This window comes from Staurois parvus, unplaced genomic scaffold (assembly GCF_062004578.1).
Source record: "Staurois parvus isolate SC_StPar_1 unplaced genomic scaffold, SC_StPar_1.0 ptg000229l, whole genome shotgun sequence".
NCBI classification, from domain to species: domain Eukaryota; kingdom Metazoa; phylum Chordata; class Amphibia; order Anura; family Ranidae; genus Staurois; species Staurois parvus.
In genome coordinates this window covers 6,153,770-6,168,351 of record NW_028318025.1, presented here as the reverse complement: position 1 = coordinate 6,168,351, position 14,582 = coordinate 6,153,770, and the positions used below count along the sequence as shown (strand labels likewise).

The 14,582-nt window shown below is 45.0% G+C and overlaps 1 protein-coding gene across 1 annotated transcript in view; it reads left to right on the top strand.

Moving 5' to 3' along the window:
• Positions 1-4,324: 4,324 nt before the first annotated feature.
• Positions 4,325-14,582, top strand: part of MBLAC2 (metallo-beta-lactamase domain containing 2) — a 35,339-nt gene continuing 25,081 nt past the window's right edge. The window contains exon 1 of the mRNA XM_089679650.1: positions 4,325-4,889. Coding sequence (XP_089535776.1) covers positions 4,439-4,889 — 451 coding nt within the window. The 5' untranslated portion in view covers positions 4,325-4,438. The remainder of the gene's footprint in view (positions 4,890-14,582) is intronic.

Here is a 14,582-nt window from a genome sequence, read left to right as displayed (position 1 = left end):
GACCAATGTATGGCTGGCCTAAGTCACTAGTAACAAGTCGTAAATCATACCAGTATGTGTTACCAGCAACTCGGGAGCATGAAAATGATCTTAACCTCTTCATGCCGGCCGCACACAAATGTACGGCCTCCCGGCTTCTGGGCCTAGACGCCGAGCGGCCGCACATTTGTGTGCAGTTAAAAAAAACATATGTGCTGAGAGCACGCGCCCTGCGCGCTCCCAGCACACATGTCCAGTACTCACGGAAAGGTCCTGATCTCCTCTTTCGATCGGGACCTTTCCCGATCATGGGTCATGTGACATGTCACATGACCCTAAAACCCTGCCCCGCCTCCTGGCTTCTGAAATACTTCAAGGGCCGGGAGGCGCTGGTGCCAAGGGGTTAAACTACTGATTATTGTTCATCTTCTCCTCAATCTTCCATATTGTTCATTTTAAAGTTAGAGTTATTTAGGAATAGTAATTGTCAAAGCAGGACTATGTTTAGAGGAAAAAGTGACAAATGTAATGCAGTCTATCACAAGTTCTAGCATAGCATTTATTGTTCATATTAGCCCCCTTTAACCAGGCTTTGATCCTGCCAGTAAAACCACCGCAGTGTTACCACCCTGTAGGCATGTAGTTTAAGGGTCAGTTCACACTACATGCATTTCAGTGGCTTTTTTTCTGTGTCCAAAATGCACAGAAAGTAGGTTATATGGTTGTCAATGTCACAGTTCACATCAGTGCTTGCAGTTCCAGTTACAGAAACAAAAGAAGAACATGTTGCATTTTTCCTGCACTGAACTATACTTGAACATGGAAAAACGCATCAAAAATGCACCGGAACGCAAAAAAATGCACCAAAACGCAACAAAAACACACTGGAATGCACATGTCCGTATTTAAATTAAAGAGGAAGAGAGGGGAAAAAATTTACTGGAATGCATAAAAAAACACGCTGGAACGCATCAAAAATCACCGGAACTCGCCAAGAAGAGTGAAAAATGCGCATGCAAAATGTATCCAGAACATATCTGGACTGTGTTTCTATAGTGTGAAACGGCCCTAAGGCTACATTCACACCAGCCTGCATGGTGAAATGTACAGAGCTTTTTTTCAGTGGGAACGCGGGAGGATCAGTTCACAGATCCCCTGCTGATTGGAGCAGAGCAGGCAGATCCATTTCTCCTCAGTTTCTGTGGACACCGGCTGATCCCTCTCAGCCCTAAAGCAGCTCGGTGTAAACTACAATTGCATGCAAATACTAAGGCTTCTTTCAGACTTACAGTACTGCTTACTGGCCTCTGAAAAGCAATCTGTGGTGGATTGCTTTTCAGAGGGCAGTATAGCAGTGGCTGACAGGTGCGCTACTGCCTCCTCCCAAATGCTTTTTTTTTCCAACTTTTATTTACATAATTATTTTTGCAAGTTGAGTGTTAGGCTTGAGGTTGAGGTGCAGCCTATTGAACTCAATGGTGAAGGCGGTGCTGCCTTTCAAACTCTACACCCTGAGTTGAAAACACCTTGGCTGTGAAGCAAAGCATGGCATGTACAGCGTTCTGTCTGGTTGTAGTGTCACAATTTGGGTGGGCAGCAAGACTGTGGCTCAACTGTCTGTTTTTACCACTCCACCCACCCTCCATTCCCCAGCCGCACATCTGAAAGAGCCCTAATAAAAACACCATAAATAATGTCAAAAATGCAATGTAAACGTGATAAAAACGCACTGCAAGACATTACACATGCATGCAAGACTTCACACTGAACTCGAGGATTGTGCTGTAAGGCTGCTTGGCTGCATTCACACGTAGTCTCAGTTCACACTATGAGTCCTTGTTGAATCGCACAGGAATGCACGCCCCATACCTGTGCAATTTAGATGGGATTCAGTGCGGTGTGATTTGAGGCCGTTTATTTTTAATGTGTTCAAAGCGCACCGCATCGCACCAGAGCCATGCCTGCACCAATTTTAGAACCGGATTGCATGGTCATTTGGTACCATGAGATCTGGTGCGGGCAAATGCACTGCATTTGTGACCTGCATTTGGGGTGACATTGGCTAAGTTCACACCTATACGTTTTTTCAGTGCTTTTTCAGTTTTGTAGAAATGCACTACAGTCCATTTAACATGATTTCCTGTGGGTTATGGTCACGTCTGTGCGTTTTCAACCGCTGTGTTTTTTGGAAAGGGTCAGGGACTTTTTTTGCAGACTGCATTCTTGGTTCCATAAACTTTGATGGAACTGCAGCGGAAACACACCAAAAACGCAGTGCTTGTGTTTTTTTTATGTGTTTTTGTGGGTTGCTCCTGCATGACAACAGACACCTCCCAAAAAAAGCAAAATGCATCAAAAACACATAAAAAATGCAAAAATGCATCAACCACAACCTGCATAGGTGTGAACCTAGCCTGACACCCGCTGCAGATTTCGAGGGCAGAGCGGTTCGAATGCGGTGCAGGGAAACGTGCATCACAGGTTTCCTGCACCGCATTCTAGTGTGAACTGAGGCTTAACATATTTGTGTCACACTTTTTCAGCACATTTTTTGTATAGGCTGCATAGAGCAGACTTTTGATTTCACTGCGCTGCCCTATGAGTGACAAACGCAGGTCAAGGAGCTTTTTGATTTGCATTTTTTTACTACAGAGACTGAAAACGATTTTGCGACTTTGCTCAGTGATGTGCGAACTTGGAGCTATATTTCAAATTTCTGTGTTTTTGGTTTGATTATATTATTGAATTAAATGTATTATTATTATATTATTATTTTTATGATTATTTATTAAATTATAATTTATGATTTCGTGTTTCAAGTTTTATCATACCTGGGATGTTTACTAGACTCTTGTTCGGACAGATTTCAGTGAGTTATTCCTAAAAATTACAGCCTACAATAAAAAAATACATATTTCCATGCAAAAAAATGTACCCCTTTGAGCACAGAAATATGGACATAATCAGACCGCTAGGGAGGCTACGGTTCTAGAACTGCTTATGGACTGCCCCACCTATATATACACCGGCAGCCGCTCTGCGCTGGATCAAGTACCTAGTATGTGATCCAATCTTCCAGATTGGGGTGTGTACATGCACGCCGCCCCGACTGTGCTGTGATTCGGCACAGCAGAAACTGATCAGCTGATCGCAGCCAAAGATTGATGGCTGGGACCTGCTGATTGGCTCAGCGAATCACAGAACAGTGCTAACAAACAATACTGGGACTTTACACAGAAGCGATGTTGTTTTTTTTTAATCCCTGCAAAGCAAAAGCAACACACAATTCACACTATAAACATTGTTAGGCACACAGTTAACCCCTTGATCGCCCCTAGATGTTAACCCCTTCCCAGCCAGTGTCATTAGTACAGTGACAGTGTATAGTATTACCACTGATTGCTAATACTGTATCACTATCGATGTCAGTGTCAGTCAGTTAGTGTAACCCCCCCAGCCATCGTCAGGTAGTGTCAGATTGCCCTCCACACTATCACAGTTCTACTATAAGTCACTGATTACACCCATCACTAGTATAAAAAAAAAATCCAGTATATATACACCATAGTTTGTAGATACTATAACTTTCACACAAGCCAAATAATATACACTAAGGCTAGGTTCACACTAATGCAGTGCGGTACATCACGTGATTCGCACAGGAACCGCACCGCATTCCTGTACAAATCACATGCGATTTTGTAATTTTGTGTGGCTCTAATCACACCACACCCGTACCAAACCCAACAACACGTAGCAGAATACACTTTGACCTAAATTTATGAAGAAATTTCTTTTTTTTATTGCCAATGTTTTATAGCCTAAAGTTAAAAAAAAAATCGAACTTTTTGTCTTTTTTTGTTTATATATATTAAAAAAATTCAAACTTTTTTGTCTTTTGTTTATATATTAAAAAAATAAAACAAGTGATCAAATACCACCAAACCCAAGCTCTATCTGTGAGAAAACAATACGTTTAATTTGGGTACAGTGTTGCATGACCAATTGTCAAAGTAGCGCAGTGCTGAATAGAAAAAACCCGCCCTAGTCATGAAGGGGGTAAAACCTTCAGGCGGGCACGTGGATAAAGTGTGGCGTCCCCGCTCTCCGGTATACACAAGGCACGCCGTCCCCGCTCTCCGGTATAAACAAGGCACGCCGTCCCCGCTCTCCGGTATACACGGGGCACGCCGACCCCGCTCTCCGGTATACACGGGGCACGCCGTCCCCGCTCTCAGACACACTCAAAACAATTGGGCGTGTCTTTGTAGAAGCTGAAGTTTCCCATGACATCTCCTCCTGATTGGATGCCCAGGCGGTGACGCCCTGTCCTCCTCTCTCCGATTGGAAGAGGCGCGCCTTGAAGCCCGGACTCCGGTGACAGGTCTGTGGGTGCTGCCCTAGGTGCTGGCAACAGGACTCTCGGCAACAGGCAGTGCGGGGCTCCGGGAGGGCGGCCATGGCGGCTCTGGAGTGGTACGCACACAAGGCCCTGGGGGACGGCGTGTACTGGATCCAGGAGCGCTTCTACGAGTCCGGGAACCGAGCCAACATCTGGCTGGTGCAGGGCTCCCACCAAGACCTGGTCATCGACACTGGGTTGGGGCTCCGCAGCCTTCCGGACTACCTGAGCTCCTCCGGGCTGCTGCCGCACGGCAAGGACGGGGGATCGGGGCGCCGGCCGCTGATGGCGGTGGCCACACACATCCACTTTGACCACGCTGGGGGCCTGCACCAGTTCGAGCAGGTGGCCGTACACCGGGAGGAGGCGGAGGCTCTGATCCGGGGGGACAACTTCGAGACGGTGACCTGGCTGTCCGACAGTGAGGTGGTGAGAGCCCCGATCCCGGGCTGGAGTGCCAGCCAGTTCAAGGTGGAGGCGGTGAAGCCCAGCCATATCCTGGAGGACGGTGAGAGACACCTGGAGGATGTGTGTGGGGGAGACCAGACTACTGACTGAACTGTCACTGATCTACAGGGAGATGGTGGGGGCTGGAGGTGTGACATTGGGGGGATCCACCAAGACTGGAGCAACTATGCTTACCAATCAGCTTCTAGCTCCAGTTTGTTCAGTTAAGCTTTGAGAATGAAAGCTAGAAGCTGATTGGTTGCCATACATGGCTGTTCCAGATTCTGCCTGAGGATTGTGTTAGAAGGACGGGGTGGTCAGTTACTACACCGATCAGCCATAACGTTATGACATATTAGGTGAATTACATTGATTATCTCATGGCAATGGCACCCAAAAGTGGTCAGGATATATTAGGAAGCAAGTGAACATGTTGTCCCTGAGGTTGATGTGTTGAAAGCAGAAAAATGGGCAAGTGTAAGGGTTGAGTGACTTTGACAAGGACCAGATTGTAATGGCTAGATGACTGGGTCAGAGAGCCTCCAGAACTGCATTTCCTTTGGGAAGATCCTGGTCTGTAATGGTCAGGACCACCCAACAGTGGCCCAAGGAAGGAAAACCAGTGGGCGGCCAAGGCTCACTGATACAGGTGGGGAGGGAAGGCTGTCCCATGTAGTTTGATTTAGAAGGTCTACTGTAGACAGGGGCGGACTGACCATTCGAGCACTCGGGCACTGCCCAAGGGTCCGGGGTCAGTAGGGGGCCCCATGAAATGCCCCTGGTACCTTTTTCATAGGCTTTTTTGAGTGTGGGCAAAGACACAGGGGCCCCATGATCCCCTATTGGCTGGGGGCCCCATGAGTTGTCGGTCCGCCCCTGACTGTAGACCAGATATCTGAAAAAGTTTATGCTGGTTCCCATAGAAAGGTTTCATCGTGGTGTGTTGCGTATGAGGCCGCGTAGCTGCAGACCAGTCAAGGTGCCCATGCTAACCCGTGTCCACAGCCAAAAGTGCCTACAATGGGCAAATAAGCATCACAACTGGATCACAGAGTAATGGAAGAAGGTGACCTGTTCTGATGAATCCAAGGATGGTTTGAGGAACACGAAGATGAGTTGTGTTCTAGATTCTCCAGATCTCGATACAATCGAGAATCTGTGGGATGTGCTGGGAAAAAAAGTTTGATCCTTGAAGGCCCCACTCCACAGCTTATGGAACTGAAAGGATCTGCTACTGAGGCCTTGGTGTCAGATACCACAGCATACATTCCCAGGTCTAGTGGACCACACTGTGAAAGTGATTGGCCGGCTGACTGGATCATTATCACTTTAAAACTGTGAGCTTAATCCTGGGCATACCATGTACAGTCAGGTCCATAAATATTGGGACATCGACACAATTCTAACATTTGTGGCTCTATACACCACCACAATGGATTTGAAATGAAACGAACAAGATGTGATTTAACTGCAGACTGTCAGCTTTAATTTGAGGGTATTTACATCCAAATCAGGTGAACGGTGTAGGAATTACAACAGTTTGCATATGTGCCTCCCACTTGTTAAGGAACCAAAAGTAATGGGACAGAATAATAATCATAAACCAAAATTTCACTTTTTAATACTTGGTTGCAAATCCTTTGCAGTCAATTACAGCCTGAAGTCTGGAACGCATAGACATCACCAGACGCTGGGTTTCATCCCTGGTGATGCTCTGCCAGGCCTCTACTGCAACTGTCTTCAGTTCCTGCTTGTTCTTGGGGCATTTTCCCTTCAGTTTTGTCTTCAGCAAGTGAAATGCATGCTCAATCGGATTCAGGTCAGGTGATTGACTTGGCCATTGCATAACATTCCACTTCTTTCCCTTAAAAAACTCTTTGGTTGCTTTTGCAGTATGCTTTGGGTCATTGTCCATCTGTACTGTGAAGCGGCGTCCAATGAGTTGTGAAGCATTTGGCTGAATATGAGCAGATAATATTGCCCGAAACACTTCAGAATCCATCCTGCTGCTTTTGTCAGCAGTCACATCATCAATAAATACAAGAGAACCAGTTCCATTGGCAGCCATACATGCCCACGCCATGACACTACCACCACCATGCTTCACTGATGAGGTGGTATGCTTAGGATCATGAGCAGTTCCTTTCCTTCTCCATACTCTTCTCATCACTCTGGTACAAGTTGATCTTGGTCTCATCTGTCCATAGGATGTTGTTCCAGAACTGTGAAGGCTTTTTTAGATGTCGTTTGGCAAACTCTAATCTGGCCTTCCTGTTTTTGAGGCTCACCAATGGCTTCCATCTTGTGGTGAACCCTCTGTATTCACTCTGGTGAAGTCTTCTCTTGCTTGTTGACTTTGACACACATACACCTACCTCCTGGAGAGTGTTCTTGATCTGGCCAACTGTTGTGAAGGGTGTTTTCTTCACCAGGGAAAGAATTCTTCGGTCATCCACCACAGTTGTTTTCCGTGGTCTTCCAGGTCTTTTGGTGTTGCTGAGCTCACCGGTGCGTTCCTTCTTTTTAAGAATGTTCCAAACAGTTGTTTTGGCCACGCCTAATGTTTTTGCTATCTCTCTGATGGGTTTGTTTTGTTTTTTCAGCCTAATGATGGCTTGCTTCACTGATAGTGACAGCTCTTCGGATCTCATCTTGAGAGTTGACAGCAACAGATTCCAAATGCAAATAGCACACTTGAAATGAACTCTGGACCTTTTATCTGCTCATTGTAATTGGGATAATGAAGGAATAACACACACCTGGCCATGGAACAGCTGAGAAGCCAATTGTCCCATTACTTTTGGTCCCTTAACAAGTGGGAGGCACATATGCAAACTGTTGTAATTCCTACACCGTTCACCTGATTTGGATGTAAATACCCTCAAATTAAAGCTGACAGTCTGCAAATAAAGCACATCTTGTTTGTTTCATTTCAAATCCTTTGTGGTGGTGTATAGAGCCACAAATGTTAGAATTGTGTCGATGTCCCAATATTTATGGACTGTACATTGAAGGAGCAGAAGTGTTTTTTGTAGTCACATTCTTTAGTTGTCCTCTAAGAGATCATGTACATGGGGCGTTTGGAAAACGTCTGAATGATGGAAACTGACTGCTGGAAAACGGAGGTTAAAAAATGTCAGTTTAGCCACATTTGCATACCGCATTTATGCGCGTTTGTGTTTAGAAGCGTTTTTAAAAGATAACCCCAGGAGACCTTCCCAAATGCCCAGAATGTATTGAAAAATAGTAAAAAATTAACTATTTCAAAGAAATAGAGCAGAAGCAGAGAGAGCAGTATTTGTTGAGATTACTTGTCTTTTCTGGTTGTATTCACTATGGATCCCATCATGAGCATAATGCAGCAACTTCTACCATTTTTTCCTTCATGCGAAACCTGGAACTGACTGTGCTGGTGTACCGGGTCCATTTGACTACATGGAAAACGCTTTGCATGCATTTCTGATGATGAAAAAAGGCTCGGGACAGCATCTGGACATGGAACAGTTAAAAAACGCTTCTAAACGCGGTTACACGCATTTACAAGCGTTTGAAATGCCGGTAAAATCTACTCCTGAACGCAAGTTTGGTGCGTTCAAAAAAACGACTGTAAACTCAACTGACTGTAAATGACTATATGTACATGGACACATAGGAAAACATTGGGGAGAGTTCACGGGCTGCTGAAAAAAACACTGAACAGCTCCTGAACGTCAGTTTATCAGCTGCAGTGTACATGAGCTCTAAAAAGGAGGCTTAGCAGCCATAGCCCATGTCCTGGAAATAGGTCAAGAAGTAGGAATGTAAACTTTGGGAGTATTTCAGCCAGGCTTCATGGGTGACAGCAAGGCCTACATTTGCATTAAAGTAGAACTATAGGAAAAACTGTTTTTTTATTTTGGATAGAGCAAGAGAGGGTTATAACCCCTGTCAGTTTATTTTTTGCCATCTGCATCCCATTGCAGAGATTTCACTTTACTTCCTGTCCCATAGCCTAAACAGGAAGTGAGAGGAAATCCCTAAAAATTTAGGGAATTCCTCGGAACTCCCCAGGTCAACAGAACTAGTGTCCCCATTGGACGATTTCTTCTCTTTTACTTTTCTGGGGACAACCCACAATTTGGGATTTACTTTTATTTATTTATTTCAGGTACTTCTATAATGCTGTCAATTTATGCAGCGCTATATATATATATATATATATATATATATATATATATATATATATATATATATATATATATATAGTACATTCACATCAGTCTCTAACCCTCAAGTGGCGCACAAATGAAGGTTTTTCTTTACTTTTACTGACAATTAAATGCTGTCCCATGGGTGCAGGGTCAAGCCACCTGCTCTGTGTCAATGGACGCAGATAGGGCGGCTTGAGAGCAAGCCCACACGGGTGCCCTTTGAAAAACTGCTTTCCATGGGGGCACCTGCTGAAGAGGAGGGGCCTGGAGTGGTGAGTGGTGGTGGGGGACCCCAGAAGAGGAGGACCGGGACTGCTCTGTGCAAAGGCATTGCACAGAGCAGGTAAGTATAGACATGTTACAGATCAATTTAACCACCTCCCGTCCGGCCGTTGAATATAAACGGCTGGACAGTGGCAGTGCAGGGGTGGGTGGCCGTTTATAAACGTCCTCCCCACCCCCTACTTGTGCACGCTCCCTGGGAGCACGCAGCACCACAATACGGTGCCCGCTGTGTCCTCCGGACACAGTGGAACACCGATCATCGTACGGGACCTCTGTGCAAGGTCCAGATCATGTGATCACTGATTGGCCAATCAGTGATCACATGCAGAATAGTAAGCAAGATGTCACTTCTGACATCATTGCTTACTACGTGTGAAATCTGTGAATGATCACAGAGGTCACATGGTACAAGGCTATTCACAACAGCCTTGTATCATGTGACAAGCTCTGACCAATCACAGCTCACACAGTATTTCTCAATGGCTGCAAGAATGCAGCCACAGGGAAGGATAAATTATTGCTTTTACAGCCTTTATGGGTGTAAAAGCAATCAGTGAAAAAAAAAAAAATCTTCCATCACCCCCCACAAGTAGTACAGTACTGCTAGGGTGACAGTATGTAAAAAAAAAAAAAAAAAAAAAAATAATATAAAAATGTAAAAAAGTTTTTTTTTTAATTATAATTTTTGCTTAAACTAATTTGGATTATTTTTTTTTACTAAAAAGATAACTGAATAAATTTTGGCCAAGATTTATGATGAAATATTTATTTGCAAAATTTTATTTAAAAAAACACTTTTTTTCAAAATTTTTGGACTTTTTCATTTATATAGCAAAAAAAAAAAATCCCAGTGGTGAATAAATACCACCAAAATAAAGCTTTATCTGTCTCAAAAAAAATGCTAAAAAAATTCATATGGGTACAGTGTTGCATGACCATGCAATTGTCATTCAAAGTGTGATAGCGCTGAAATCTGAAAATTGGCCTGGACAGGAAGGGGGTGAAAGTGTCCGGACTTGGAGTGGTTAAATATCGGTGAAAATTAATATTTAAAAAAAAGTGAACCTGGCATTTGTTTGATATGCAGTGTTTTAGAAAATGTAATGTTATTTATTTAGGATCTACATCTATTGGCTTATATGTGCCTGTTCTGTATAGGTGCCCCCCCCCCCCCCCCAGGAGAATTTTTTTTTTTAGTGGCATGCTTCCGCCATTTAACAAGTAATTACACTGTGAGATATGCTGTGCTTATATGATGAAGAAAGCTGAATGCAAAGGACTCGTGATAATGGCGTGGTGTTTTATGTAGGTGATTGCATATCATTTTCACAGAGCCACATTTCTCTTGTTTATCTCATAAAATACTTCAGGTTTACAGTGTGTCTTTCTTTTTTTCTTTAGCCTAGTCAACTTGCATATGTAAAAGAATATTTTTCCTCGGCCGTTCTAATCAGATCCGCCTGTCAGTTTTTCAGGCAGATCTAAACGGAAGCTCAGTGTCAGTCTATGGGCAAGTGGATGCAAACATGCATCAATTTATATTTGGTTACTTTCGAGTTTATCTAGGTCCAAAAAAAAATTATAAATGCTTGCGTCCTTTTTCTGGTTTTCAGATCTATATGTAATGGGTTGGAGGTTAAAGAATGTAAACATCCATTTTTAGTTCAACTTACTGGTCGAAGAAAAAAGCATTTATCTATGGGCTGCTGCATGTCTTTTTGCTCTGGTTCACACTGCTGGGACTTATCATGTGACATGCGACACATGACAAGTCAAAACACATTCATTTCCAAGGGTGCCGTCTTAATCATTGTTCCTCAAGTTGCAGCAACAAAACAAAAAAAATCATTCACTACTTTTTTTGTGACTTTGGTGCAACTTGAGTGCCATAGACTGCTATGTTAAATTAAAAGTCACATAACTTTGGGGTTGCAGCAGTGTGAACGTAGTCTGAGATCAACATGCATAATTTTCTATGCCCACCAGCCACTGCGGTACCATGGTCCACTTTGTGTGGTGCACTCTTGTTCACAAAAATATGTTCCTGCACCCCAGGATGGAAGTTCCCAGCCTCCCTCTGGACTTTCAGTGTCATGTAGGGGTTTTCAATGTGATAGTACAGTGTTGGTCTATGCAGGAACCAGCTGCAAAGACAGCAAGACGTCTGTAACATTGTATCCAGCTGTACATTCCCTATCTATATGTTTCTGTGGTTTGTATTCTGCTTGTGGATTATTCCCTCTGGTTGTCAGAATATGCATACTCATTGTTTCCAGCATACAAACAAGAATCAAAGTGTGTATGTGTTTAGAACTGCAGCAGTGAAAGGGGTTTAAAGTGTTACTAAACCCAGGACCCTGCATTCACTATATCTAGTCTCCCACAGTACACAGAACATGGAAATGCAACTTGCTTTGAATCTAATAGCCAGCTAAAAAAGTTAGTAGTAGCCAGGTGTGTGTGTGTGTGTGGGGGGGGGGGGGTCAGCATGACAGGTGGGGGGTATCGGGACAGCTAGGGGGCAGCAAGGAAAAATGTCACCAGCACACCGAGGATCACCAATATGGGTCCAAAGGTTTTAATGAACGATCACATAGTTATAGCAAGGCAACGTTTCGGAGTCTAGAAGGACCCCTTCATCAGGCATGTGACAAATTGTGATAGAAACTTTGGTTCCAGCCGACGATCGCTGCAGCACCCACTTATACACACAGCCCTTTTTAACGCAGGAACGTGTGCATTTGGATTGTACACTTGCAGGTAGGGGGCAGCATCACAATAGGGGGCAGCAGGACCGGTGGGGGGCAGTGTCATACATACCTTGGGAAGCACCAGTCCCTCGAGCTTTCACCTGTCCAGCAGCGGCTCCTCCAGATGGTGTCTGTGGAGAGGATCTGATGCCAGGAGCGGTAGCTGAGCCTGTGTCTGCTGTGTCGTGTCTGGTTGTTGAGGTCGGTGGGGGGTGGTGAGCGGTGTGGTGCAGTTGAGGTTGTCCTCTGTGGCGCAGGTGGGACTAGATGGCCCCAGCCCGCATGTGGTGCTCCTCTGGGAAGAAGGTAGCCACCGCCATCATGTTGAAGGCAGTATTGACAGCCTTCGGCATGCAGTGCTGCGGCCGTCCACCCCCATGAGTACTCATCCATGACCACATAAGTGGTGTGGACGGTTGGTCGGTGCAGGTGGCTGTGTCCTACGCTCCATGAGCTCCCTGGGGAAGGTGGCTGTGTGGTGGGGGATGGGCCTGTGGTGTCCTCCGGGAGGGGGGTCCAGCTCTCATGGGGCTGTGCGGAGAGTTCGGCGGGGTTCTTTGCTCAGGAGAGGTGTGTATTGGGGGGCTCCGCCTGGACTCCAGAGGTCCCGTGACACTAGGCTGGGCTTTACTCTGTGGGGCAGGGGAGAGGAGCAAGCCGAGGATGTGGGGTGGGAGAGTGCAGGGCAGTGTGGGCTGACTAGGGCTTTCTGGTCCCCGTGGGATTTGTCGAGCCCTGCTTTATGGTAAATCCAGCTCTAGCGGTGCGTTCATGTTAAAGGTTAGGTTTGGCTTTAGAAATACGCGTAAGAGATTAATTAGTTTCAATTGTAAATTTGATGGTTACAGATTAGGTTTCAAGGTCAGGTCATGGATTGGATGGATGGAAGAGTAAATCTTGCACAAAATGCTTTTTTGTGTTTTTCATGTGAAAATGTCATTAATGCTGTAAATCAGTCCTCCAAAAAATACAACACTTAATTTATATCCCCCAATAGTCATATATAAAACTGGTCATGCACTATACATCCTGATGATACAGTCTCCTTTTTGCTCACAATGCATGTTACTATCTGACTCTACAATGTTTGTTCAATCAACCTTAGGTCAATCAAAGGCCCTAATTCCACTTTCCAAATAGTGTGTATCCAGTGAGCCGGGCCCTTCACTACATACTTGTTTGTAGATCCAACCCTAGGTTCACACCTAAGAGTTTTCCGCAGTGTTTTGCAGAAATGCACTACAGTCCATTTAACATGATTTCCTATGGGACACGTTCACATCTCCGCATTTTCACCCAGTGCATTTTTTGGAAAGGGTCAGGGACTTTTTTAAATGCAAAAAGTTGCATTTTTGGTTCTATAGACTTCAATGGAAATGCTGCAGAAAAGCATGTAGTGCATTTTGATGTGTTTTTGCTGCGTTTTAAATATGCCTAGTAACAAGAAAAACAACCCAAAATGCAAAAAGTACCACAAAATGCACTGCAGAAGTGGATTGAATGCAAACTGCATAGGTGTAAACCAAGCCTTAAGGAGCTTGTACATGCAGATTGTAACGTGGGTGAGGAGCTACAGATCTACCAGCAACTCTGCTGTGGACGGGCCAGCCTTTGTTAGGTTAGGCAGGTCCTCACATTACACAGATTTGGTAACACAAATGCTGATTGTACTAAGATTGTAATGTAGGGTTGCCACCTCATCCCTTTAAAACGGAACATGTATTAATTACACAGGTTCCGAGGCTAATTTATTGCAGATAAGGCACTAAGTGAGTTTAGCCAGTTGCTGACCGCAGATAGCCGAATGACTGCTGCACTGCGGCCGGCCAGTTCTGGGAGGGTGTCATATGACGTCCTCCCAGAACGCGCTCTCCTGCGCGCCCCCGGCGATCTCCATGATCGCTGTGTCCTACGGACACAGCTGATCACGTGATGTGGTAAAAGGCCAATCAAAGCGGCCTTTTACCATGTGATCAGCCGTGTCCAATGACACGCTGATCACTGGGAAATGCAATTGCTGGTTCTCGGCTGCACTTTCCTCACGCTGTCAGAGCTTGAGGAAAGTACTGCAGAGAACCGGCAGTTGTCAGAGCACGGATCAGCACTGATCATCAGGGCACAGATGATCGGTGCCCAGCAGTGCCACCCACCTCTGCCCAGCAGTGCCGCCCACCTGTGCCCATCACTGCAGCCCATCAGTGCCCCCAGTCAGTGCCACCAGTCAGTGCCCAGCAGTTGCGCCAGTCAGTGCTGACTATCAGTACCCATCAGTGCCAGCTCATCAGTACCGCCTATCAGTGCCACCCATCATTGCTGCCTATCAGTGCCGCCTATCCATGCCACCTCATTAGTGCCGGCTATCAGTGCCGCCTATCCGTGCCACCTCATTAGTGCTGCCTATCAGTGTAGCCTCATTAATGCATATCAGTGAAGGAGAAAAATTAACTGTTTGCAAAATTTTATAATAGAAACAAAGAAACTTTTTTTTTTTTTCAAATTTTTTGCTCTTTTTTTGTTTATAGCGCAAAA